At 44.8% G+C, this 27,968-nt stretch overlaps 1 protein-coding gene across 2 annotated transcripts; it reads right to left on the bottom strand.

The window, feature by feature from the left end:
• Nucleotides 1–48: 48 nt before the first annotated feature.
• atm (ATM serine/threonine kinase) lies at nt 49–27,902 on the bottom strand. 2 transcript variants are annotated; one of them, XM_080514715.1, is made up of 63 exons: nt 27,798–27,902; nt 27,514–27,589; nt 27,295–27,413; nt 26,905–27,050; nt 26,629–26,793; nt 26,364–26,529; nt 26,018–26,256; nt 25,560–25,729; nt 25,067–25,245; nt 24,561–24,932; nt 24,253–24,456; nt 23,943–24,044; nt 23,582–23,816; nt 23,339–23,470; nt 23,084–23,209; nt 22,903–22,980; nt 22,634–22,820; nt 22,151–22,344; nt 21,985–22,064; nt 21,739–21,894; nt 21,439–21,514; nt 21,000–21,142; nt 16,964–17,081; nt 16,690–16,860; nt 16,382–16,557; nt 16,023–16,266; nt 15,780–15,886; nt 15,528–15,654; nt 15,211–15,407; nt 14,933–15,101; nt 13,984–14,142; nt 13,591–13,723; nt 13,417–13,512; nt 12,914–13,085; nt 12,461–12,602; nt 12,167–12,343; nt 11,708–11,885; nt 11,476–11,581; nt 11,204–11,362; nt 10,970–11,078; nt 10,634–10,722; nt 10,275–10,377; nt 9,963–10,111; nt 9,776–9,880; nt 9,127–9,246; nt 8,784–9,018; nt 8,523–8,699; nt 8,302–8,421; nt 7,375–7,589; nt 7,068–7,293; nt 6,840–6,965; nt 6,367–6,504; nt 5,896–6,034; nt 5,616–5,698; nt 5,282–5,422; nt 3,751–3,867; nt 3,484–3,633; nt 3,200–3,365; nt 2,545–2,631; nt 2,250–2,364; nt 1,244–1,307; nt 1,001–1,143; nt 49–895 (listed from the first exon to the last, which is right to left on the bottom strand). In XM_080514715.1, exons 2-63 carry the CDS (start codon nt 27,583–27,585, stop codon nt 715–717), a joined length of 9,270 nt encoding a protein of 3,089 aa, XP_080370841.1. In that variant the 5' UTR covers nt 27,586–27,589; nt 27,798–27,902; the 3' UTR covers nt 49–714. The 2 variants fall into 2 exon arrangements, with proteins under 2 accessions (XP_080370841.1, XP_080370842.1); XM_080514716.1 differs by having other exon boundaries at nt 7,068–7,275.
• Between the last annotated feature and the right edge of the window lie 66 nt (nt 27,903–27,968).

Raw genomic sequence — 27,968 nt, 5'->3', positions numbered from 1 at the left:
TAACCCCGAAAGCATGTTTTCAGACATGAAGCACCATGTGAAGAAAAATAGAAATGCATTGTTATTTATTTAGCTTTTAATGACAGAGTGGAGACTTTAAAGAGCCGCAGGTGAGTAACAAAGCGTACATCCTTCACTTACTCCTGAAACCCACTGAGCTGCTCTGTGAGCGCTGTCAAATAATACCTTATAGTAAAGGCACTGATGTGTAACTCACTGAACAGCTGAAATGAAAAGAAGGACAAAGAAACCCTGCTGCATGAAGATTGTAGATGGTATATCAAATCTCACCGATTTTTCCAATCAAAATCACATAGCAGCGTACATTCAGAAGAAATATTCATAGTAAAAAGCTTTGGGTTTTTACAGATATCAACAGTACAAAAACTTTAACGCGTCAATTGCTGAAAGAAAGTCAAGAGCTCCTAAACAGGGCTGTTCGCAGGGAGCCGGTCTTCATGAAAGCCTTTAACTTTCATCTGCAGACTTTGACAGCAAAACATTTGTTCACGCCAAAGAAACCGTAACTTGCACTGCCTTCATGTTAAAGTGCAAAGGTTGGCAGGGACCGACTGAAAAGAACAACATGGAGTTTCACAATAATAAACATAGAAAGGAATGATACTCGTGGTCTCCATGTGTTAAATACCACAAGAGGCTTTTCTTGTTCGTAAAGCGGACGTATAACTGGCTCATAAGCACCATGACCAAAGGCTAAACCCAGGGCTGCCAGCCTGGGAAGAGTCGGCTAAGGTTTTTGGGGTCCATGGCTTGTTGGATGAGTAGGTTGACCTGCCCCCTGACGCTGAGCACATTGCCCTCCTCCAGGCCCTTCAGCTTCTCCTGAAGCCGCAGCAGCACCCGCTCCGCCACCTTGTTGAAGCTCTGGCTGTCTCTGCAACATTCGCCAAACAAACAAATGGGATTACAGACCAACTTTGTACATTTTTGATGGATGAATCCACTCATAATAAGCAGTCATTTCCCACTGCGTGTTCACCTGGGTTTCTGAAGGCTGACTTTGTTGCTGGCGCCGATGGTGGCGCTCAGACTGGCGTTGAGCTCCTGCTGCTGGTACTGCTGCAGGTGGAAGGCCTTCAGAGGGTTCATGGTCCAGTCGAACAGAGGGTCATACAGCAGCACCTACGAAACGCCAAAACACAAGAGGGAAGGATACAGGACGCACATGAGACAGAAAACTAAAAAACCTGGGATTTGAACGGAGTGTTTGTATTGTTCCTACCTCGACGATGGTCACCAGAGCTTCCTGAGAGCTCCTCATCACCTCCATCGTCTTCTCACAACATCTGATCAGAGAAACATGTTCACATTATCTGCGGCACCTATCAGTGAGATACAACTGCATGCCTGCTTTAACTTCAAATACAGTCTAATTTCTGACACAGTTCAATCTACAAAGTCAAATAAGACGACAATCCAGTTTGCTTTGATCGGTCAAAGAGAAAAAGTTAATAGCAAAAATTTAATAAATTCATTTTTAATCAAGTGAGATAACATGATACATAACTGTGGATATCAACAAATAAGATTGTATACATAGTTTTTATCACTTATTTCTACACTCATAGCATATAATCTAAATGTTTTAAGCAACTGAAATTACATTTTTAACTGTAATGCATCTGGTCTTATGTAAAAAAACAAAAGACAGGATAACATATCACCTTATGAAAAATTCTAACATTTTGAGATACGACATGTCTCATTTGCAAAGAATAAAACTAAATATTCCAGTTTAAGTGGAATACATCCAAAATACATGGAGGCTTCACAGATTTAAGTACATTGTGGAATAAACATTTTTCCCTTTCATATATTTTCACACAATGTTTGCAAAGTGCAGAATATTCATGGTCATACCAGAATATTCAGCATTTATTTAAAAATAAAAAACTAAGTAAATGTTGTGTTGTTATCTCAATCGTACTCCTGAGGGAAGTGACTGTATTTGGCAACTTCTGTGTTTCATCTGGTCCAAGTTAACAAAAGAATTGTGAATCACTCAACAAATTTGGAAAAGGTGTGAAATTACCTGCAGTTTTAAAGCGTTTGTATTGTGATGACATGAAAAGTGTTCAGGAGAAGAAATAGATCTGTTGATTATTGACAATAACAGAACTGTTGTATTTAATTTAATATATATAATGTCCAGCAAATATCTATGAAACCATAAAGCTGTAAAAAAAACATTTTTTAAGTCCTGATCAGCGTCCTCAACTCATCCTCACCTTCTGAAAACTCCTTCGACCCCTGTGATCCCCATCCCATCCACAATGTCTCTGGTGAGTCTGAAGGGGACGGTCTCCGGGGTGGGGAGGATCTTCCCCTGCTCAAAGGCCACGCCTGAACCCCCACACCCCCCCCCGCAAAGAGGAAACGGTTCAATCATCTTAAAAATGAACTTTGAAACCTGTACAACGAGATCTTCCATCTCCCCAGAGTGGTTGTGCTTGAATTTCAGTAAAATGACAACTGAATAAAACGGTGTGAATAAAAAAATGTATATCCAAAAAAAAAGTATACCTAAATCAATGTGTATGAGTTCAGCAGTCTCTTCGTCGATCAGGATGTTCTGGATGTGACGGTCACCGAGACCAACAATGTAGCCGACTGTGGATTGACAACACAACATACTTAAAGGCTCGATATACATGTACCAGGGTAAACAAAATATTTTAAAGCGATATATACTTAAATCAAAAGAAATGTTGCCTTATTAAGATTCCTAATGAGTTATAGAGCATTTAGACACATGTACCTACACCGAGTCTTACAGGAGTATTTGTGATGGCAGCATTATGCAGCTCTCGGTCTGTGTTATTCACAAGCTTCAAACCGATCCATATGAACCAATGTCCAGCAATGTGCAGCAGTATGCAGTCCCCGGGCAATCTCTTCAGTTCACACGTCACAGAATTCATATTGTGTTGCAGACATTAAGATATAGATGAGCATGTCGCTTTTCTCCAGGTTCCCTCACACAATTAAAAAAAACATTCGTTCAAGGCTGAATGGTGTGCTGGTATACTTCAGTGTATGTATGTGTCTGTTTTTTATTTTGTCTTTGTCCTGTGATGGACTGTCCAGGATGTATCCTGTCTTCACACACTTTAAACTGGGATCGGCTAAAACCACTGTAAGATGGATTAGGTTTGACAGAAGACAGATGGGCTCGTACCGATAGACGAAGTGGCGACACTGCGAGTGTAAGCCAGTCGTTTCTCCATCCACACCGCGGGATCCAGGAATCGCTCCATACAGAAATATCGAAAGACCGGACGAAACCTCTTGCACACTTCCATGTACACCTGCAGCCTCACGTCGAATCCCGATTTCTGCACCTCCTGCGACAGTGGAACACACGCGGATAAGTTTCACAGGATGAAGTCAGTCTTTTCATTCAAAACACAACGAAGGAAAACGACGCCCTGCTTTCCCATCGACACTGCTTTTAACTCGTACCATCAACTGTCTGCGGCAGGCGAAGTTGGTGGGGTCTTGGGGTCGGAAACGTTTGTGGGCTCCTTTATTGGGATTCACCAGAAACTCTCCGATGGGCACGGTGCCGAAGCACCACTCCAACACGCCACTGCGCTGCGAGAAGGGCACCACCTGGAACAAAAGCCATGGAGGGATAGTAAAGGAGTTATTTCTAACGGCGTCTTTCTCACTGTAAAACCGAGCAACTCGTCAATATCTCAATATGGGCAGATGAAAACTTAAGCAAACCTTATATTGCCTGATATTGAGTTTCCTCTTCCGAGTGTCCGTGTTGCGCTGCAGGAGCATGGAGCACATGCCAAACACCTGCTGCATCACTGCGTCCTGCCGCAGGTCGTCCCGGCCCTGCTCACACACAAGGAAGAGTTGATGCTTCCTCAAAAAACAATAATTACTTTCAGTCATGCTGGCATTTTATAATTTGGACTTTCTCTTCTCCTCTTGTGCTTTCTCTTCAATATTTGCGGGACGATGAAAACAGTTATCAAATGTAAGACGTGGGAGTGGAAATGTTTTGTATTATATGATTTCTCATTAAAACTGCATTGAATGCATGTGAGGGTTTGGGGGTGGGATGGATGGCTCGGTGGAAAGTTCAGCTCCATATTGCGCAATACAGAACAGTGATGGATAAATCAAAATGGAGTGGTTCGCTCTCAAAGTAAGAAAATCTAATTTTCCAGTCGAGGTTGGGGGCCTTTCAGCGTGAAGGTTCTCCTTTCTAACGTTACATCACACAGCAAGATATTTAAACCTCACTGGTGACTTTAAATTGCCTGAAAATGTGAACGTGGCAGCGTGCATGTGACCGTCTCTTTCTATTTGCCTGCCCAAGGACTCAAATAAAATCCAGCATGTAAACAGGATAAAAAGAAGATGAATTAATTAATGAATTACAGGTTACTCACTGATACATACAATATTATCTATCAAGGAGTTGTTAATTTGGGTTTCATGCTCGCTTTTTAATCAAACAGTCAATTAGTTCAGTTAAAAAAAGGCTATTTCACCATGAGTTTCCAAAGTGGTGAATTATTAGCCTTTAAGTGGCGGTCAAATGTTCCTGCAAACACAAACACACTCTGACAAACACTCCTCGGCTGTCTCTTGAAGAATGTCTTCATTATGTGAGAGCCTTTTATGTTTGCCCACGACAAAAACAGGTTTAATTATTATCAATCGGGCAAACTTCAATGGAAAATAACCCAGGTTATAAATGAGCAGCCTTATTCACAGGAGACACGCGCAACTCCAGCATCAAAGAGCAGAGATTTGTTTAGCTGAGAACACAAAAGATAGACGGAAAGAAAAAAAAAAGAAAAGAAAAAAAGGTTTCTCTACGTGTTTGGAACATAAGCTCAGGCACAATTCCACCCACACACCTTACATAACCATATTCCTAATGCTTTCTATCTATTGTCGGGAGACGTCAGGAAGTTGTAGCGTGATGACAATATGTGGCCCTTCAGGTTCTCAGTTGCCATGACACCATTAAATTGTAAGCAGATGCTTTGAAAATTCACCTCATACCTTCAATCAGTGCACATGGATGATGAATAAACATAAAAAAAAAAAAATGTATGACAAACCATATGGCAGCATGTCCACATTTATATTACTCTGTTGTATTTGGTGCAATATAAATAAAGTTGAATTAAATCTAAATAAAATGAAAGAATGCTTTCCAGAAAAGTGGACATTACTTAAATGTCCCCGTATTCTTCAGGTGTTTGGTGTAAATTGCTGCGATCATAATTACTTTGACCAGCTGTCTCCTGCTTATGCCATCTGAGCCGAAGCAGTCGATGATCTTGGGCAGGTTAGCTCCTCCAACGAGGCGATAGTGCGGCTGAAAGGATCTGACAGTCACCAGGTTTTCATACTGACCGGACGGATCCACCTGTTCACAAAAACACGCAACTTATGGCAACGTAAAGTACGCTACACTTCAGTGTAGTGTCATTTGCTTCGATATTGCAATGAAGCTCTCTTTCCCCGGCTGTGTTTTCCATTATGAGAGGTCAATCACACCATTCATCAGAGCCCACCTGCCTTAAAGAAAACTTGGCAATACTTTTTTTTTTTTTTTTTACCTTAATTTCCAAGGTCGGGATGGCAACTTCACCTAGGTCTTTTATTTTCATAATGGGCTGATCAGCAGGGATGGGAATCGCCTCTGAAAGGAAACCACAATCATTCTCACGTTAAAAAGAAATGTGCACCTCTTTTGTCAAATGTGCTCACTGTCAATAAAAACAGTGAGGCATAAAATAATTTTCTACTATTTTGAATCTACAGTAATGAAATTGATGAATTGTTGAATTGCCATCCAGCATTATTGTTTCCATGCATCATTGTGCTTGGACCACTCACTCCTGTCAGCCTGGTGTTTACTGGCGTCCATGTAAGCCAGAGTGATGTAAGCATTACACAGACGCTCCACGTCTCGGACCATGGCGGCTCGCTTTTCCCTGAACGTACTGATGATCTTCCGGGCCACGTCTGAACGCTCCTGCATGAGGGAGACCGTCAAATGTCCTCAAACGTTTCGAGAATCAAAACAAGCATTTTGATTAGGATTGCTCATTCCAGAGGGGCAATTAAAAAGAATTGAGAGGAACAACAGTAAATTAGGACTTTTGTCGACTCTGTTGACCCTCGCTCGCTCTAACAATTTTTTTCCCCAACAGTGAAAGCATTGTTGCCAACCCTACATTTTATACTCCTATATCACGGACATATACGATATCCAAGACAAACCAGAACAAAGCAATCGCACAGTCAGATGAAAAATACACATATCATCATGACACAATAGTGAACAATGTCCAATTAAAATCTCACCGAGTCGAACTCTGAAGGTTGTTCTGGTACACTCGACGGTTGGGACCTGCTGAAGCTCTCGTCTTTGTTGGCGTTTACCAGAGCGAAGATGATGAAGAGCGTGTGGTGCGGGTGCTCCAGGCAGGCTCGGCTCATGAGCTACGGGAGGAGAGACGAGTAGAGCAGCTGTCGAACCTGAACTTTGATTTCAGCGGAAAACTGAGGAATGTGCTTCAATTTCAAACATTTTCCATCCACTACAAAAATATATAAGGTATAGATGCCATAACAAATTGTACAGAGATGAACATCTATTAAGGATCCCTTTGCACAAGTACTTTTATGAAATATAGCAAATAGCAGCACCATTTAGTTTCATTATTGGCTATATTGGATTTAAAATGGCCAAAATTGTTACCTTACTTGCTCTTATTACATTGCTGGTTGCTACATGGACAGATCACATTGAACCTTTAAAAAAATGAAGGCATTACATCATTGAGGACATGGTGAAATCCTGTATCTTCATCATTGGCGGTTTGTATTTTGGTTCCCATTCGAGCAGCCAGCTGATACATAAGAGGCAGAAACTTGTAGGAGGGAATCTGCTGGACCCCTTTCTGAAACAGAAATCACATGAGAAAAAAAATGTGAAACCATTTGTTTGTTTATTCATGGCTCAAAAGGCAAAAACATAGCATGAAAATGTCTGACTCGCTAACCTTCATTATGTCACTTGCGTCCTTCAGGTCCTTATTTTCCAGCCATAGCGAAGCCAGGCGAAACACCCAGGTGTCGTGCTCCTCGCCTTGCTCCAGACAACGGATGTAATTCTCCATCGCCTTCGACAGGAAGCGCAGCCTGTCTGTCATCAGGTTCAACAGAGCCCGTTCATCCAGCGCCAGCTCTTTCTTCATCTTCACCACGTACCTGTCAGAGGAGGAGATTCTACATCGCTTTCGGCTGAGCCTCTGCAAGCACACGGGCTTACCTTGCATTCAGAAGATGGAAAAAAAAAGAGATAATAACCTGTTCGATAAATTACGCTGGCTCATCAGAGACACTTCCTCTTTGGCCTTCCCCAGCAGCATCTGCTTGTTGTCAAACTCAGAGGATTTCATGTATTTGTCAATACTCTGGTACTGAACATCTGAAAAGCGAGCCAGAGACAGGAAAGCCTCTGTCCGCTGGCTCAGGAGACGAGAATCCTGCCCCGGTGACTCCTGCTCGATAATCTCCATCGCCTGATAGACAATAAAACATTTATCAATATTGAGAGCAACTTCCACAACCTTCAAAATACAAACAAAAAGTTAAGAAAACAGAAACCAGCAATTAAGGAAGTTGTGCGACTGCTGCAGTGGCATTTTTCATTGGCGTGACAAAGGACCACGTGGCTCTTTAGCCCTTCTGTAGTGGGTCCCTGAACCTTTCACATAATTATACCCCAATAAGCTTTAAAATCTTTATTCTGCTTTCATTTTATTCATGCATATAACGTCATTTTCAAAAGGCCTTTTAACTCTTGGCTCAAAAGCCTTTAAAAAAAACAAAAACAAAACGAAAATGGCTAAAATGGTGGGAAATAGCTAAAACCACCAAAAAATTTGGGAAATAAAAAACTGATAAAGCAAAAAGATCCCTAAAATGACAAGGATTTTTAAAAGAAAGAGCCTTAAAAATGGGGGTGGGGGATTTTGGACATGAAACTGCTTTAAAAAAGAGCCAGAATTATTAAAACAGTAAAAATCTCCAAATTGTCAATGCTTTAAAAAGAAAAAGTTGAAATTTTAAGCGCATTTTAAAGGTTAACAGTGTTTTGCGGCTCCAGTTAATTCAGATTTTTTTGGAAAGTGATAAAAACTGCTCTTTTGATCTTAAATGAAAATTTACTTTTGCAGGAATCGATATCGAATAATTGTGATTTTAATAAGGCTGTAACAATGAGGTCTTTACCCTCTCCAAATAATTATGAAGTATGACTCCAGGACTCTCCAGGCAGGTCTCAGCCAGCCAGTTACCGCACAGTCTGAGGCTCCTCGTGTAGATTGGTGCCAGAGAAGGATTCATATCCACCTGAGCAAGACACAAGAAACATGTTGTCTTACAAATATTCCTAATGATGCTCAATACAAAGATTGTAACACTTATCAGGCCATTTAATTTGTGTGTTTGACCTTTTCCTCCAGTTTGTGTATCATCTGCCTCAGCAGGCTCAGAGCCAGATCATGCTCCTTCTTCGCCCAGAACAACTGAGCCTCCTCCAGCTGCCACGAAGAAACATGCACGGACACAAAGGTCTCCCCATCAGCACCGCCGTGCTCCTTCATCTGGTGGACCGCACGCTCGGCCAGCTGGACAGGGACCACCATCAGTCACTGATCTGCAGTTCACCTCATGACCACGCTCACACTCGCATGCAAACATCCGGACGATACCTGCGTGTTCCCTGCTCTACGGGCCAATCGGCAGAGCTCCATGAGGTGGTCGGTGAGGACGGAGCTGAGGTACTGGTGTCTGTCGGGAACCGTGGTTCTGGATAGCAGGATGTGCTGGGCCACAGAGCGGACGGCGAGAATGGGCTCCACCAAAGAAAAGTCGCTGTCAACAAGCAGCTGGGAGTGCTGCCGCCACTGTCTGCAAACGCCACTTAAAGCCACATCTGAGAAGGGTCTGACACAAAAAGAGCAGAAACAAGTTAAAACTATGCGAGTCTCCAATCCATTAATGTCGAGGTGACTGTGTCGGATGTTAATGCTGCAGCTGAATAGTTGTAATGACCTTGAAAAGAGAGGTTTCACACTTTCAAGCTCTCGGACGCTCTGCAGGTTTCTGAGGGCCGGGTAGAGAGAAGAAACGGCCTCCAGACTGCCTCTGCACAGCTCCTCCACTTCTGCCACCCTGTAGAAAACAACAAACGTGTAGGAAATCCGTTTCCAGTTTATACTTGACATTTAATAAAAGGCTGTGTTCATACCACAGGCAAGTCTGACATTTCTTCCATCAGCTATGCAGCCATATACACTTTTTTAATCTGAACAGCACAAGCTTGGTTTAAAAAAAATGTAATCCATCTCTTCCGACATTTACGACACTGAAGTGATACAAATGTCGCAATTCTGAACCTTCCTCAAACTTTAGGTTCAAGTCTAAACGTTTGCCAGCTTGAGTGCACAACAAATTCAAAATTGATACATATAATATACTAAGATACACATAGCATTAATATTTAGATAAACACAGCATATTGCTGTGACTTTACATCTCTTTCTGTGCATACAGATCACTTTATTCAACTGGTGAAATTGAAATCTGATGATGGCAGCTCGGATATTTATAATGGAAACAATCATGCAATGAATTCCAGCAAAGAAATCTGAATTGAGCATTCAGACCTGCAGAATGAATGCAGCCCAAGAGTCCACCTTACCTGGCCTGTTTCAGAGTTTCATCAAATAACGAGAACTCTTTGTCCCTGAGCGCTTGCATGGCACAAAACACAGATTCATTGAAGCTCGGACTGGATTCCTCTCTCCTGTTTATAAAACAGAGAAGTAAATGTCAAAAAGTAGAAGACAACATCTGACAAACATCTTATGCTTTGTGCACTTCCTCACCTTTCGGACACCTCAAAGTCCCACTGTGTGTTCCTCCACGCCGCCTGGAAGCGGAGGTCACGGAGCTCAGACCCCCACTCCACCCCCCCACTCTCCAGACCCCGCATGTAGGTGAGCATGATGCTGCTAAGACCGAAGTTCTGCAGACTCTGCGGGGACGTTCAGGTGAATTACTATGGAGGTTCACTCAACGTTAAAACAAGTGTGTTAGGAACAGGTTTACTTGTCTTTAATGTTTTCTTTTTTTTTGACAAAATGTTGTCATGATTCATCATAACCTTGTTGTTAACAGTGCAGCCGCTACAATCTAACCTCCATTATTCCCACTTGTCGGGTGACTTCCGGTAGAGAGCAGTGAAGGTCGTATGAAGTCAGTGCCTGGCCCCACATCGCCTCGTGTTCGTATGTCCGAATCCTGTATAACCACAAAATCACATTAGAAATCACGAGGATAAACGAATCACAAAGACCACAAGAACAAAAACATAATCAAGTGTTTTGGCTGTTCCCTTAAAAGGGTCACCAAACTCTTTGGAAGATTATAGACATTGAGACAAAAGGTGGCAATATTTGTCACACACAGTCACTTCAAGACAGAGAAATCACACTGAGGCGAGGAGGTAGAATAATCCGAATTTCTATGATAGGAAACGGCAAAAACATTTTTCTACCGTGTCAGTGGACAGGTCATCGTCTCCCCGCCACAGCCGTACAGACTGTCGGGCTCCCCGATGCTCCGATAAACCTCAATCAGGAGCTCCTACAAACGCAAGAGCAAAAAAAGCCAAACCACAACAAATATGTGAAGAAAAAGAAAATCTTGATGCAGAAGACAGACTGACTTTTGAATTGCCCTTTATGTCAAGCACGTTAACTTTGGAAAAAAAATCACGTCAACACGTTTTGAAGTGGTTGATTCATCAAGCATGATGCTTGTGTTTCCTGTTTTTACAGTTACTTTATAAAAATAACAAAAAAAAAAAATATGTCTGCAAAGAAAAACAGACCTGCAGACTGATGTTGGAGTCACTTAAGCTCCTCTCAGTCAGGCTGGAGATGTTGAGGTTCTGGCTGTTTTCCTCAAAGTTGATTTTGCGGGTTGCTTTAGACTTTGTTCTACAGATGTGGGAAAAAGATGTGAAGTAAACATTTCAATCTAAGTTGTAATATAATAAGGCTAAACTATGTATGTCAATATAAAAAAAAAACAAAAAAACAAAAACAAACTACTTCTTGCTTACTTGCGACTTTGTTCCATGTTAGCTTTGATCTTGTCTACGTAGATTTCAATGTAGAGCAGAGCCGTGAAGTGAGCCGAGCAGGACTGTGCAGCTTTGGCCACCTCCAGGTAGTTCAGCTCCAGCCAGAAGTTCGAGTCACACACCGTACCGCAGGAGTTACTAGGAGAAAGATACAAACGGAAATTATTCAGAAAAAAAAAAAGACTGACCCTAAATCAGTTTAAACAATGAAACGGGAGCAAGTTCAAATAAGTTGACTAATATTTCCAAACCTTGCAGCTTCCACCGATCTGTGCTGGTGTCTCAGATAGTCGATCACAGCAAGCATGGTACGCAGAGAAGTGGTGTCATACAAGCCACTGCTTGCAGTGTCCGACTCTGCAAAGAACGATAAAGTTATGACAGATAAAAACATACAAGATGCAAGAATGAACGAGGTGTAGCATTTCAGTTTACCAACATAAAACCCTGATCTCGTCTCTATAGGCCGAGTCTCAAACTCACCAGAGTCTGAGTTGAGAGGTGTGGCAGAGCGACTGGAGGCCTGGGCGCTTCTGGAACAAAAGCTGAAGAAGTCTTGAATGTGGGAGGAAAGCAGTTTCCTCCATGAACCGCCTGAGTCGTCCCGAAGGATGGAGTGAATGATGAGAGGCAGCAGTGTGTGACAGCAGTCCATGCTCACCTGGAGTCACACAGAGGAAGTCAGACAGAGTCAATCGAGAGCAGCTTCGTCAACAGTATGTGACAAAAACCAAAATAAACACCAGAAACTGGTTTAAAGTACAAATTAATACATAAGAATCATGGGCTTTTCAAATTCTGCAATAATTTTCATTATGCTGTCATTCACCTACAGCACAGTGTCCCAACATTTTGGGGACCTCGGGTGTGTGTTCTTTAAGTTGCTCAAGAAAAACAGATTGATGTGATGATGCAAACTGAAGTTTGTGTTCATGTGCTCACCAGACACAGCGGTCGGGACAACAGCAGAGGTTCACTCCTGACTCCGCCGCCGTCCAGCAGCGCTGCGCACAGAGCCTTCACCCAGGCTCTGTGTGTCCCCGCCTTGGGAATCCAAAACTCCTGACTCTGCAGCTTCTCCATGGCCTGTGTATTCTCCACAGCTTTCATTTCAGTCACCTGGTCAGGGTCAACACACACTGATAAGAAGCAAACTCTAGGAAAAGGAGTATGTGGGACTTTTGTCTTTAATGCAATGATCATATTTTCCTTTTTTAAGAAAGACGCTCACTGCACCTTGCTCTTGGGTGTCCTGAAGGGGTTGAGGTAAGCCAACATGGGATCTTTTTTGTCTTTGTATTGTTCCCAGAAGTCGACTCCAGACTGCGTCGCCAGGACGTCCCTCACACACTGAGCTGCTGCCCGCCTCACCTCAACACTGGCAGAGGACACAGAAAATATCAACGTCAGCCACTAACTTCATGTGTGCTCATTTCCATTGGAGGGGGAGTGCAGCTCAATGATGCCATAATCAATGTGATTACTAAAAAACATAATTGATCCGTTTAATATTAGATCTACATTAACGAAAAAGAGGTGCAGTAGAGTTTGACGATTAATGGTAATGGGATTATTGGTATTTCTAAAAGTGGAGAATTAGGAACCGTTGCAATAGAGAATGTGAACCTCACACGGCAGCTCTGTGATTGTGTGTGTGTGTGTGTGTGAATGTGAAGCCCATAACTTTACCGGTGCCGAGTGAGAGCGTTGTTCATGCAGCTGAGGATGATGAACACACACTGCAACTCGGTGGAGGTGAAGAGAGAGACGGCTTTTTCATAAAGAGGATCTCTGCCGTGGAGCAGGGCAAAAGTAGAGAAGTCCACAGGACCCAACTCTCCAAGACAATTGCCTGCTGCCTCTGAAACAAACATAAAACGCATAAAATATGGTGACGCAATGCATCAAATGAAACAGGAAAATTTATTTCGCAAGAATATAGACGTTCCAAACAAAACTCCAAAACCTCCCATATGAATGACTAAATAAAAACCCGTGTAGCATCATCTCTGAATCAAACCACTCGCCACATTGGGAAGTCTAATGCTCTGCCACACACAAACTATACAACAAAAAGATGGCAGACACACAATTTGTGTTTTGTTTCAAAGTCTCAAATGCATCAAACTGTTCAGGAATAATCACGAACAAACTCATCAGGCTGTTGCAGTGCAAGTACTCCGATTTCATACCCAAGATTTCGGCACATCCAGGGTGGTTGGCTGCCAGTTTACAGAGCTGCAGCAGATTGAGGACCAGTTTAATCAGCACGCTGTCACCGGGGTCAGCTACAAAACATTTAGAAAGCCTCAGAACACAGAGAACACCCATCATGCAAAGCGAGTTTCTCCTCTTGAGCTTCATACCGTGACATTCTTTGAGCAACTCCAGGATCTGTCCCTTGTTGTTGTGCAGCTGTCGGGTCAGATCCTTCAACCCCTCCAGTCGAGTCAGCGGCAAGGAGTCACATGACGTTACTGACAGGAAGTGGGAAATCTCCTGCAAAACATAAAAACATGGATTATGTAGGAAAGGGCTGTTTAATGTCCTTTGTTTATTTATGTCAATTCCTGAATATAGGTTGATGAACAGCAAAAAAAAAGTATTTTTCATTAAAATCACTGAGACTATTGTAAATTTTAATACTGTGATGTTTAGTAACGTGTGTGTGTGTGTGTGTGTGTGTGTGTGTGTGTGTGTGTGTGTGTGTGTGTGTGTGTGTGTGTGTGTGTGTGTGTGTGTGTCTGTGTTGTTCTCACCTGTCTGAGTGTGAAGGTGTTTGCATTGTATTTGAGTTTGTGCTGCACAGACCGCAGCTCTCTGAATTCACGGATGTCAGGAAAAGGCTCCAAACTGCTGATGGCGTCTTTTAATTTCTGCTGATTTTCAATCACGAGAAACTGCAGCAAGCTGAGCACCTGAAGGACGAAAGAAAAGAGTCTGAAGCCTGATGAATAAAATATCGTTTAAAAAAACCTGAATAAAATGATAAACAGCTCAACAGCTTTATCAGGTAAATGAGAAAGAATGTCATGTCCATATCTGCACTCCACTGCTATATACATTTTATTTTAAGCAACTGAGAAGGTTGGCCGAAACTTGATCATAGTGAAGTCACACAGTGTGTCTACTGTATGAAAATGTTTGCAACCTATTTTAATATACATTGCTACAGTGAATAGCTGAAAACTAATCTCATGAAATGAAAATACATGCAATTGACCACTTTTACCCGACAATTCATTTACTCTTACTTTAATATTTCAGGAATAACTGCAGTTGATGTTGGTTTTAAAGCTGGTTAATTCACCTTTCTTAAGATACGACTCTTAGAAATTATTTGACGGGCTGCAAACCACATCCAGCTTGAGACCCATGAGCTGTCAGTTGTATTATTTATAAGCTCAAACTTTCATTTTGTGTTTATGACCATTCCATGCAAACAAAGCAGCATTGCTGTCCAGCACGTATTACTTTAGCGGCCTCTACCTGCGCCTTTGGGAACTATTTGTTTCGATGTGCATCCTTAATCATGCTGCAGAAGCCAAATGAAAAATAAGATGTCCGAATCATCTGAATCACAAAGGACAGGCGTACTCGAGGACCCAGATTTGGAAGATACTGCTACCGACTTTCTGGGGATGATGCATGACTTGTGTGTAATATAAATTTCAAACACACTATTTTTGTAAACCAGCTGCGTCTTACCTGCTCTGAGATGGAGGTGTTAACCTGAGCAGTTAGAGTCCCGACAATGACCTGCAGGTGGCAGTCCAGAGCATCATCGCAGAAGTGCAGCGCTGCCCGACACACAGAGGTCAACAAGTCGCAGCAGAGACTGAGGCTTCGGTGAGAAACCTCATCGCACTTTAGTGGTCTGTAGACGAGAGGAGCGCGATCCAGTCGTGTTAATTCATACACATATAAAGTTTAAATATGCTTATTATGAGTGAACACTATGACTCCAGAAGCAAAAACTTGCTGACCTGCTGATATTGTGAATGAGTGTGTAGATGATGTCTCTGAGGACGAAGGCCCAGGCTCCTCCCAGACCGTCCTTCACCTCCCGCAGCAGCAGGCTGACAAACAGATGGTACATGAGGAGGACGCGATGACGCTCGTAGCTGTTGGTCGTCTCAGCTGCTCTCTCACACACCGCGAGGAGGATCCTCTGGATAGAAATCTACGTGGATCAGACAGAAGACCCAAAACATTAATACCAAGAAAAAGTGGTGGGAAAAAACCAAACAAAGGCAAAAGTTGAACTGATGCAGAATAGATATTTGCAGACATGACATCTTACTGGTGTTTTTGACAGAATGGCTACCAGCGACTTGCGGTTGGCACTGTGACACTTGCTGAGGTAATCCAGAGTAGACTTGATGGCACAAGAGCTGAAGTATGGAGGGTTTGGCACAGGATCCAGTTCTCTGAGACGCAATAAAGTAATTTAGCCATTTGTAAGAGTAAAATAAATTAACAGTAATGCGTTAAAACTTTGTCATGAAATTAACTGAGGGAAATAGGAATCAGTGTAAATTTTAACAAGTGCTACCCAGTGAACCGTTTCAGGTCTCCTTGGGCTTCACGTCCTTCATACAGAGTCATCAGCAGCTCCACGATGATGTCTGCCAGGTTACTGTGAATCAGGCTGTCGATTTGCTGTGGACACATTTCAAGAGATGGGACATGATGTAGGATAATGTACATCTGGCACTCTGCGCAGACTTGTTACAACAAAAGAATCCCAAGATATTCTTTAGTCCCAGCTCACTGTTACAAGTCCTGCGGTGCTTACCTGTTTGCCCAGACAGCTGGCATCTTTGAGCAGGTCGTACACTCGGTGGGCTTTCTCTCGCTGCTGTGCGACCAGTGAATCTTGGCCAGAAATTGCAAAGTACGGCAGGATATTGACCATGATTTTTGGAAAGCAGCCTGCCAGTAACTCTCTCCAGTCCTTCTCCAGATACCTGCCGATGGACTTCACCTGCTCAAAGTCATCCAGGATGACCAGATGAGGGATCAGCACCTGGTAGGAGGCGCTACAAGGATGAAGGAAGGTGTTGGTCATTGATTACGGTTTCTTCACCACGTACAACTAAACATAGTAGAACTTCTTTTTAAAATTTGGAATAATGATTTTTTTCCCCCCCTCACCGATAGAAATCTTTGACTGTGTCGTGACCGAGGAGAGTGTAAGGGAAAGATCCGAGAGTGTAGCGCTCATCAGACTGTCTCTGTGAGAGCCATTCAGCCACCAAGTAGTACAGGTGAGAGCTGACAAATGCCTCAACGCTCCTGTAGCCCAGAATGCTGGAAATGCTGCACAACACCTGTCATAGTGAGACAAGACATCTAAAATTAGTGTACAATAAAATTCAAACCTGGCGTAAAGGTGAGCTGAAGTATGAAATCACAGATGTATGAATATGTGTATATGGAGCTTGTGAACTTAAAACCATTACCTTTTTGATTAGCTGTTCTTCAATGTTATTCTCTTTATAGGACTGAAAGAGTGCAAACAGGGATTGTTTTTCACACACTGGACTACAACACAGCACGACAGATAAACACTTCAGCAGCGTGGCTTTGCGGTTGAACGTCTCGTCTTGTTGCTCCACTGAAGACCCGCTTCTCTGCAAATGATTGTACAAAAAAAACAAACAAACGCATGATTTTTAAAAGGAAGGAAGAAAATATAGACATGTTTTTATGTTTAACAGCACTTCATTTCCTTACTGGGAGCGTCATCCCTTCCTGAGCCTTCAGGTAAATGTTTTCAAAAGCTGCCTGCTGATGTTTCAGGGGAAGCATCTTCCTCTTTTCTGGATGTTGCGGACTGAACTCCAGAAACAGCCTGGAAACAATGGAGATGAAATGCTGTATTGGTACAACTATAAGATGACCCTCAATATGAGATGACTCCAACTTTTAGAAATGAATATATTTTAAAATATGGGATTCAGACCAAATCTTATTTATCATACTTGTTATAACGCTTGTTCAAAATTGTTATTTCGATTGAAATGCCATTTGAGATTTGACGAGCTCCATGAGTACCCCATAGATCACATCCAACACAATCCTCACGATTTGTTAAGTAAAACCGGGCAGGAACACCGGGTGCTGAATATTATACGTGAAATATAAAATCAACCCCACTTTCTCAGACCTATTTTCAAGAAGAAGAATAAAAGCCACACTTACATTTCATATAAAAATGTTACTTTCGTCAATGCATATTTTGTCATTCATCCTTTGGTTACAATAATATATTTTAAATTTCAATCTCTCCCCCTTGAACTGCAACCTTATCGTGGTGGGGGAGTTTGAGCACCCGAATGACCCTCGGAGCTATGTTGCCGGGGGGCTTGCCCCCCCAGTAGGGTCTCCCAAGGCAAACAGGTCCGAGGCGACGGGTCAGACTAAAAGCAGTTCACAAGACCCCATGGACACAATCACAAGGAGCAAGGTGCCCCTCCTCCTCATCCTCCTGTGGACCCACCACCCACAGAGGCTGCCGTAGGGGTCGGGTGCAGTGTGGATTGGGTGGCAGTCGACGGCAAGGGCCTCGACGACCCGATCCCCGGACACAGACTCTGGCTTTGGGGACATGGAATGTGACCTCGCTGGGGGGGAAGGAGCCCGAGCTTGTGAGGGAGGTTGAGAGATACCGGCTAGATATAGTCGGGCTCACCTCCACTCACAGCTTGGACTCTGGAACCCAGCTCCTCGACAGGGGCTGGATACTCCACTTCTCTGGAGTTGCCCGCGGTGTAAGGCGGCGGGCTGGAGTGGGCTTGCTTATTGCCCCACAGCTCAGCCGCCATGTGTTGGAGTTCACCCCGGTGAACGAGAGGGTTGCGTCCCTACGCCTACAAGTAGGGGACAGGTCTCTGACTGTTGTCTCGGCCTATGCACCGAACAGCAGTTCAGAGTACCCAACCTTCTTGGAGTCCCTGGGAGGGGTGCTGGATAGTGCCCCAACTGGGGACTCCATTGTTCTCCTGGGGGACTTCAACACCCACGTGGGCAATGACAGCGAGACTTGGAAGGGGGTGATTGGGACGAACGGCCTCCCCGATCTGAACCCGAGTGGTGTTCTGTTATTGGACTTCTGTGCTAGTCACAGTTTGACGATAACGAACACCATGTTCGAGCACAGGGGTGTCCATAAGTGCACATGGCACCAGGACACCCTAGGCCGGAGGTCAATGATAGACTTTGTGGTCGTGTCATCTGATCTCTGGCCGCGTGTCTTGGACACTCGGGTAAAGAGAGGGGCAGAGCTGTCAACTGATCACCACCTGGTGGTGAGTTGGATGCGCTGGACGGGGAGGAGGCCGGATAGACTCGGCAGGCCCAAACGTGTTGTGAGGGTCTGCTGGGAACATCTGGCCGAGCCCTCCGTCCGCGCAGCCTTCAACTCCCACCTCCGGGAGAGCTTCTCACAGATCCCGAGGGAGGTTGGAGACATTGAGTCCGAGTGGACCATGTTCTCCACTTCCATTGTCGAAGCTGCTGCTCGGAGCTGTGGCCGCAGGGTCTCTGGCACCTGTCGTGGCGGCAATCCCCGAACCCGGTGGTGGACACCGGAAGTAAGGGATGCCGTCAAGCTGAAGAAGGAGTCCTACCGGGCACTGTTAGCTCATAGGACTCCCGAGGCAATCGACAGGTACCGGCAGGCCAAGCGAGCTGCAGCCCGGGCTGTGGTGGAGGCAAAAACTCGGGTCTGGGAGGAGTTCGGAGAGGCCATGGAGGAGGACTTTCGGTCGGCCTCGAGGAAATTCTGGCAAACCGTCCGGCGCCTCAGGCGGGGGAAGCAGTTCTCCACCAACACTGTTTACAGTGGACGTGGGGAGCTGTTGACCTCAACTGGGGACATTGTTGGGCGGTGGAAGGAATACTTCGAGGACCTCCTCAATCCCACCACCACGTCTTCCATTGAGGAAGCAGAGACTGGGTTCTCAGAGGTGGACTCGTCCATTTCCCAAGCTGAAGTCACCGAGGTTGTTGTAAAGCTCCTCGGTGGCAAGGCACCGGGAGTGGATGAGATTCGCCCAGAGTTCCTTAAGTCTCTGGATGTGCAGGGACTGTCATGGCTGACTCGTCTCTGCAACATCGCGTGGCGAGCGGGGACAGTACCTCTGGACTGGCAGACCGGGGTGGTGGTCCCTCTCTTTAAGAAGGGGGATCGGAGGGTGTGTTCCAACTACAGAGGGATCACACTCCTCAGCCTCCCCGGGAAAGTCTATTCCAGGGTACTGGAGAGGAGGGTCCGGCCGTTAGTCGAACTTCGGATCCAAGAGGAACAATGTGGTTTTCGTCCTGGTCGTGGAACACTGGACCAGCTCTATACCGTCCACCAGGTGCTTGAGGGTTCGTGGGAGTTCGCCCAACCAGTCCACATGTGTTTTGTGGATCTGGAGAGGGCGTTCGACCGCGTCCCCCGAGATGTCCTGTGGGGGGTGCTCCGGGAGTACGGAGTCCGGGGCCCCTTGTTGAGGGCTGTTCGGTCCTTGTATTCCCGGAGCAGGAGTCTGGTTCGCATTGCCGGCAGTAAGTCGGACCTGTTCCCTGTGCACGTTGGCCTCCGGCAGGGGTGTCCTTTATCACCGGTTCTGTTCATCATTTATATGGACAGAATTTCTAGGCACAGCCGGGGGCCGGAGGGGGTCCGGTTTGGGGACCACAGAATCTAATCTCTGCTATTTGCGGATGATGTGGTTCTGTTGGCCCCATCAAGCCTGGATCTCCAGCGTGCACTGACACGGTTCGCAGCCGAGTGTGAAGCAGCTGGGATGAAGATCAGCACCTCTAAATCCGAGGCCATGGTTCTCGACCGGAAAAAGGTGGCTTGCCCCCTCCAGGTCGGTGGAGTGCCCTTGTCCCAAGTGGAGGAGTTTAAGTATCTTGGGGTCTTGTTCACGAGTGGGGGAAAGATGGAGCGTGAGATCGACAGGCGGATCGGTGCAGCGTCTGCAGTTATGCGGACGTTGTATCGGTCCGTCGTGGTGAAGAAGGAGCTGAGCCAAAAAGCGAAGCTCTCGATTTACCGGTCGATCTTCGTTCCTACCCTCACCTATGGTCATGAACTATGGGTCATGACCGAAAGAACGAGATCCCGGATACAAGCGGCTGAAATGAGCTTCCTCCGTAGGGTGGCTGGGCGTACCCTTAGAGATAGGGTGAGGAGCTCAGTCACCAGGGAGGAGCTCGGAGTAGAGCCGCTGCTCCTCCACATCGAGAGGAGCCAGCTGAGGTGGCTCGGGCATCTATTTCGGATGCCCCCCGGACGCCTCCCCAGGTGTTCCAGGAGGTGTTCCGGGCATGTCCCTCCGGTAGGAGGCCTCGGGGCAGACCCAGGACACGCTGGAGAGACTATGTCTCTCGGCTGGCCTGGGAACGCCTTGGGGTGCCACCGGAGGAGCTGGAGGAAGTGTCTGGGGCGAGGGAAGTCTGGGCAACTCTGCTCAGACTGCTGCCTCCGCGACCCGGCCCCGGATAAAGCGGTAGCCAATGGATGGATGGATGGAATTTTCAATCTGTTTGTTTATCCGACTTCTTCTTGGACAATATTTTTAGGCTGTTGATACATTACAATACAAGACACTGCTACTTTATTACAATTATTGGTTTATTACTCTGTCCCGAATGCTTTCAGACCTGTTCCGTTCCATTTATTTTAACTGTTGTGGCTTAAATTGCTGTGGTTCTTTCTTCAAAGCACGTTGTAACATGCCAAATTAATAAATATACCAACATTATTACATACCTCTCCACTGACATGGCTACAAGCATGCGGACATGGTGGTGGTCATCTGCAAGGTGAGATGGAAGGATATCAGAGACTGGCTGCTCTTTCACACTGTTGGACCTCCCGATACTCAGTAATGCCCATGTACAACATGGGTCCACCTGAAAGAGATTTGTCCAAAACACAACAAGGACAGCAGAAGCCCTTAGCTGCTATTTTTCACAACCAGTTCATCGATGAATAACTATAACAAAAAAATTACGCAGTGAACAAAAAACTCCTTATATTTAAAGATATCTGTAAACATTTAGACATGAATATAACCAAAAGGATGACTTCCCATCAAATAAAATCAAGTGAGGCTATAACGACGTCCATACATTTTCTTTATATATAAACATGAATATTAAAAACATAATCTAAAAGGAGTGAGATGAGAGGTTTTAGCAGAGCTTACCTCCAGCAGAGCAATCAGAGACTGCACTAATGCAGCTCGCACTGAGGCCACACATTTCCCCGACTGGCTCAGGGTACTGAAATGAAGCCGAATGTGTGAGTCATTATTTACAACAGAATTTGGCGAGATCACAAATCCCCAGAGAAAACAATAATTCATGTTTCGATTGTCAGAAATAGAGAGGAACCTTTTAAGACTTGTTAACACCACCAAATGTGGTCACCTCATTAAGAGCACCAACTGCTGTGACTACTGGAGGAGACACTTTTTACACTTCAAGGAAATATTTATGTTTCTAACCAAAATCCAGCCAGCACTTGAAGCAGTGACCCCTGAACATGTCTCATCTCCTCGGGAGAGTGGTGGGTTTTCCCGAGGCTTTTAATGGAGGGCAACAAGCTGAACAGCACAGCAGCGCAGATCTCTTGGTCCTGACGATACAACGAACACAGATCCCTATGAATACAGCAACATATACATGTTACTCACAATCTGAACGTCACAAAATCAACACTAATGAAATGAATGGGTACAAAAAGGTTGTACCCGAGAGGACGCAGCAGCAAATCAAATTCCTCGGGAGAGAGCGAATCCTCTGCAGGAAGCTTCTTCAACAGGACAAGATACTGCAACAGAAGCACATTTTCATGTTTGGCAGCAAAGACGTTGATGCCACTGGAACAGCGACTCTCCTCGCCAAGCGCCGACTCACCATGTTGAGGTGCAGGGCTTTGCTGAAGTCGATTTGTTCCACCAGGAGCAGCAGCCTACGTCGCACTTCCTGCGGCTTGAAGAGTAGACCATGGACCTTTTGGATGGAGCCGCACTCGCAGAGAAACTCCAAGATTGTGAGGAGAGCCAGATCCTGCAGGGCCAGAAAGTAGTCTGCCAACAGGCTCTTTGCACCTGCCAAAGGAGAAGATCAAAGATTCTGCTGGGTTTTATCCCCCTTATACACCTATTTTTTCTTCTACTGTAATTCAGAGCTTCAAATAAAAGCCAACACATTAATAAAAAAAATATATTTGGATTCCTCTCACAGACACTTATTTCCTACACAGTAGGATGAATCACACAAACCCCACAAATACACTCTGAACCACCAGCCTGCTTTTACAATTTTTTAGTAATCCAGGATTGAGGTTTATTGTTATTTCAACCACTTATGTCTTTTTAGGAAGCAATCTCCTCTTACCTGGACCACAGGAACTGTCATAGACGTCTCCCTTCTGCCTCTGGGTCCCGTTAGAGCTGCTGCTGGACTCTTCCTCATCATCAAACAGGTCAATGTCATCCCCCTGTTGAGTTCTGGTCATTTCCCAATCATCAGCCGCATGATTGTCTTCATCTGTAGAACTGATTCTCTTGGAAACACTGGTTAACTGGAGAAGGAAGAGAAATAGGAGAAAGTGTTACGCTATATGCACAAAAATTTCACAGACTTGAATTTGACATCTGTCTTACCAGTAGTTTACAGATTTCTGCCAGGTCACTGAAGAGGCTGGCTGGCAGAATCATTAAAAAGATACGACTGATATTGTCCTGCAGAGGAGAATAAAAGTCATATAATTAACCCAAATTCATTTTAATAATTTGGCAATTGTCTTTATATATTTTACAAAAATAAAATCAAAGTCTCCGTCACCTCCTTTTCTCTGCTGACAGGCTGCGTGCACAGCTTCATAACAGATCTCAGTGTGGTCATGGTCCCTTCCTCGGTCAGTTTCACATTCGCACTCGAAACAAACGCACTGAAGTCCTGGGCCAGAGTCTGAAAACAGTAAATGTAAATACTCCTGCGCAAACCTTCTGATGCAATTCTTCCACTCTCTGTCAGTGTCTGTGACTAATGCAAATGTGAAGTCAAATGCTACAAATGTCTGTGAGGTTACATGTTTACCTTTGCCTTAGTGAAGAGTGGTGAGCGACAGGCTTCTTCCTCACTCAGAAATCCAGTGGAGATGTAACCTGCCAGCACACCGGTCAGCAGGGAGAAACAGCGCACTACACACTCTGGTGAAGTGGACTGAGACTGTGGAGATCAGTCAGAATAAACGTCAGGGTGTGTCTCTGTAAAATCTATGGAGAATATAAATTTTTTTTTTTATTAAGAAAATAAAACCTCCAACTAAGGTGCACTCACATCGGGAGAGTAGCAGTTGAGTAAATGATCAGCCATGCAAAGCAGAGATTGCTCCAACTTGCTTCCGAGTCCCGGGGCCGCAGCGAACTCGCAGTCAGCTGATACGGTTTCCGTCGACTCGCTGGACTGCTGGATCTCTGAAGGCAGCATATTGAAGCTGAACTGCAGGTAGAGCCTCTCGATCTCCTCCAGGCTGTTTCTGGCATTGCGGGACACTTGACCTTGAAGGAAGGCACTTTGAAAAAGGGATATGCCAAATGTGTTACTAAAATCAAAGATGTCAGATGACATTATGAAATCATGTACTGTACAAAACGTTGTCCATTTCACATAATTTAAAGAACTGGAACATATTGCTCACCTTTCTGCTCGTTCAGGTCCCAAAAGAAATTTAAGGCCAACTTTTGTGTCTTTCAGAGACAGAGAGACCAACATGCTGGCTATCAGATTGCGAGGAAAGTCTCTGCACACAAATATAGCGAAACATAAATGTCCATACCACTGTGTGACAAACACCAAGAAAATTAACACGCAAAGTAAATAATGTCATGCTTGGAACTTTTTACCAACTCACTCTTTCATTGAATCTTCGGCTATCATCAAAATGTAAAAGCGGCTCTCTGCAGTGTGTCTCTCACACACACAACATGAAAAAATAACACAGTGCCAACCTGCAGAGGATGGGGTGGGGCCTGGAGCTTTCCTCCATCTCATCACTCTGATCGCTCATCAGCAGCCAGCCGATAAGAGTCTCCTTCAGACTAGGCGAGACGGATCCATCTGTGCCTCCCACAAATTCCCAACCTGAGGTTAGTCTGAGGCTTTTGGGGACTGGACACTTCAGCAGGGCCTGGGTCAGCCAGATAGCAGCACCTCTGCACAAAAGAATTTAAAAAGACAAGCGATTGCAACGAGGATGCCCGTGTTAGCGTCAGCCAAGTCTAAAAGTACACAAATCATCGTAAATACAGAGACTCACTGAGATGGCTTGCATGCAGACCCTGAAAACAGCCTCCAGAACTCTCTGTCCATATGAATAAGTTCACCGCGCACAATGGAGGAGAGCAGGTCCAGGCTGAAGGACTCCGTCTGCGGTGCGCTCATCGCTCGCACCGCCAGGGCCCACACTCGAACCCAGAGCCTGTCCAGCTCTGCTTTGTGAGCCTGGACTCTCTGTGGGAAGCAGGCCTGACACTGGGCCACCTCCCTCAGGCAGCGCAGCACATACATCCCCATCTCTCCTCGCCGTTGCTCCGCCAAGAGCTGGCACAACACTGACAGCAGTGCGACCAGCTCCTTGCCGGGCACCGTGGACGGGTACTTGGAGGTGAGCATTGCAGTGATCTGCAGCCTGAGAGAACCAAACGCGAGGCTTAATTATGTTTTTATGTGATTCCTTGGGAAAACCGATCAGGTAAACTTTGTAGAGAGTGAAAAGAAATAATGAATACAGTACTTAATTGAACAGTATATTCTAATACATACCACGGTATGACGTCAAAGTCACTATGGTGAGGCTGCAGATGGTCACGCAGTACCTCCCAACCCATTTCAATGCGCCGCCGCTTGCTGGGAGTTCCAAAACTGGGACTGCCCATCTGGGTGGGCCTGAGAGACGGCTGGGCGACCTCCAGGATTTGGATGTCACGGTCACCAGTGAACAGCTACAACACAAATGAAGTACAAGACTACTGAGAAACTAAATTTGTCTGAAAGGCTACTTCTATCTAGCACTTTCGAGAGAGTCTCTTCAGCTGCTCCCATTGACAGAGATCGCCACAGCAAGTCACTCCAACTTGCACAAACGATTTGATGTTTTTACACTTCATGTCACAACCCAGATAAGACTCCGGTTCACCCACAATCAAAGTCAAGACGTGACCTGAAGCACCACACTGAGGATTTGAACTTTCAAGCGAAAATGTGATTTAATCTGTGCATACATGAGACATAACTGAAGTGGTTTGAGCTTCCTTACCTGGTGACAGATGTCAGCTGTGAGTTCAATGACATTTTCTTTGACGGCGATGTGTCGTGTCCCCGTGACGTATTTCCCTCTGCTGCCAATGTGGCTGATCTCTCTGACCAAAGCATCATACAGATCGAACAGCAGACTCTGCCACTTGGTCCAGTTCTCAGCATGAGCACCTGAAATATAAGCCGTTTGTTAAATAACACACAGTACTTGTGGTTTCTATCTTTGCTTTACCCTGCAAGTTTATCACAAAGTTAGTAACATCTTGTAACTCAATCTCATCCCAACATCCTAAAATACCAACCCACAATTTAACCACTGGGTTGTTGTATTTTGTAGAATATACATCTTATTTTTAGTTTTAAGAGTTTAAAAAAAAAAAAGCTGTGGTTGTCTGTACAACCAGAATTGTCAACACCATAAAAAAAAGCCTAATTAATAAGTATAAGTTATCACTCAACCTGTGTCCTGTGTGTTGGCTCCTCTGGGATGGTGAATACACATCTGCAAGTTGAAAAACTCCACAATCTCCTCTTTGAGGGCTGCACTCGGCCTCATGTCAGCCCAGACATAGAGAACAGATGGCAGGAGCTCCTCCCCCAGTCTACAAACCCTCATCCGACAGTTCATGGACACTGATCTAAAGAAGATGTTCAGAGCTGATAGGAGATGCTCCAGAACCAGCAAGTGTTTCTCCTGCCTGGCAATGGAAAAACACCAACAAAATGTTTGGATTTGAGCATTTTACTTAATGCATCTCCTCAATAGAGATTTAAGGACATTTCAAAGATCGGTGAAACAACTCACCTGACGTTGAGCAGGGCTTTGGAGAAGAAGCTGAACAGAGCATCGTGTGCTCCATCAGACTGCGTGCAGCAGCCCTGCACCACCATGTGAATGACTCTGCTCAACAGGACACGGTTGATGGACTTGGATGAAGAGTTAAATAAACTGCAGTAAATGTCCAAAAGATCTGTGGCCAGAAAAACCAACCATTCTCACTACCATGACAGAAAAGTTGAATCATACAAGCATATAAATCTCTGTATGTTTAGAGTAAGAGGCCACTGACCGTGCCATTGAGATGAAGTAATGTCACACCAGTACTTGCGGACAGAGAGGATGTCTTTAACGACGAGGCTGCTATAATTTTCCCCATAGGCCGAACAACAGTATGAACTCTGCAGGACCTCCATGACATGTTTCAACAGCTCACTGCACGTTAGACGAGGACCACCTGCAAAAAAGTGACAGAGAGCAATGGCTGTCCATCAGACTTGTTCAAAATGGCTGAAAAATTGAACCAAATGAGTGACACGCTGCAATCTCTCAAATAGAGTTCCCTTACGTTTGTTCGCATAGCGAACGAAGTATTTGATCAGGCTGCACATCTCAGCCATCTTCTTCTGACGCATGGCCATCGTAGTCGCAGTAACATTGGCTTTACTTGATTGTATGCTTTCAGTCTCCTTCTGTACATAGCGCTGCAGAAACCTGATGTGGGAAACAGAGAGCATTTACCTCAGAAGGGCTCTTCTTCTTCTTTTCGTGTCGAGATGTAACTATTTCCCTAACAAATTGCATTACTTCCACAGTTATAACACAAAATGTGGGAGAGAATTAAGCTTCTCTCTCATCAGCTGAGAAGCTGAAAAACATGACTGCTTGTATGCATTTCCAAAAAGCCCAGATAAAATGTTTGTAAACAAAAAAGTGCATGCAGGCAGAGGCAGGTCACCTGAAGACAGCATCCCACGTGAGTTGTTTGGTCCCTTTTGCTTTGGATCCTGAGTTGCGATCCAGTTCCTGCAAAGTCTCTGGTGAACGAAGGAGCCGTCTGAAGTTCTCAGCTTCTTTCTGAAGAAATAAAGTGATGACACATATATTATATCCAATGTCTGACACGTGCACTACATTGCATCTCATGTGCAGGCAGGCTGTCAGTGGGCGTGTTTACCTTCCTCTCGGTGGCCTTGTCACTGTCCAGCCCTTTGCAGCAGAGCAGCAGATTGTGTAGAACCAGACTCATTGTGCTTCACAGTGGACACAGAGTCAGGATGTTAGTAGATGTTAGACCCACTGCAAGAGCAGATTGATGTCGACACAGTAATTGAAACAAACACCAATAAACCTAGTTCCTGAACTGCGCTGCAATAAGTCATCATTGCCTTTAGCTACACTTCAGTAAACATAAACTTGGACGACACGCATTCAAAGAATCAGTAGCTTCTGTGCACTCACTGGCTTCAGGCGAAGGTGCTGATCAGATTTGTTGAGCTTTTACACATGCACACAAACAAGCCACAACTTAGCCATTCTTTACGTGCTTCCACTTCTCCGACACGCGCACGCTTACGCACTTTTACGCACGCCGGATATTCCCGCCCCTGCAGCGGCATCATTTCCAGGTCG

The sequence above is a fragment of the Blennius ocellaris genome, assembly GCF_963422515.1.
Source record: "Blennius ocellaris genome assembly, chromosome: 2".
NCBI classification, from domain to species: domain Eukaryota; kingdom Metazoa; phylum Chordata; class Actinopteri; order Blenniiformes; family Blenniidae; genus Blennius; species Blennius ocellaris.
The sequence above is the reverse complement of the archived record's forward strand: the minus strand, read 5'-3'. Positions and strand labels throughout refer to the sequence as shown.

Excerpts from the sequence above, each read along its gene's own strand:
- atm (XM_080514715.1), bottom strand. The coding sequence starts at position 27,585 with ATGAGTCTGGTTCTACACAATCTGCTGCTCTGCTGCAAAGGGCTGGAC. Across the intron at positions 13,724-13,983 it reads ACACCTTCACACTCAGACAG|GAGATTTCCCACTTCCTGTC; the intron begins GTGAGAACAACA and ends TATGTTTTGCAG. Across the intron at positions 6,505-6,839 it reads TTCACCATGTCCTCAATGAT|CTCATGAGCCGAGCCTGCCT; the intron begins GTAATGCCTTCA and ends CTCCTCCCGTAG.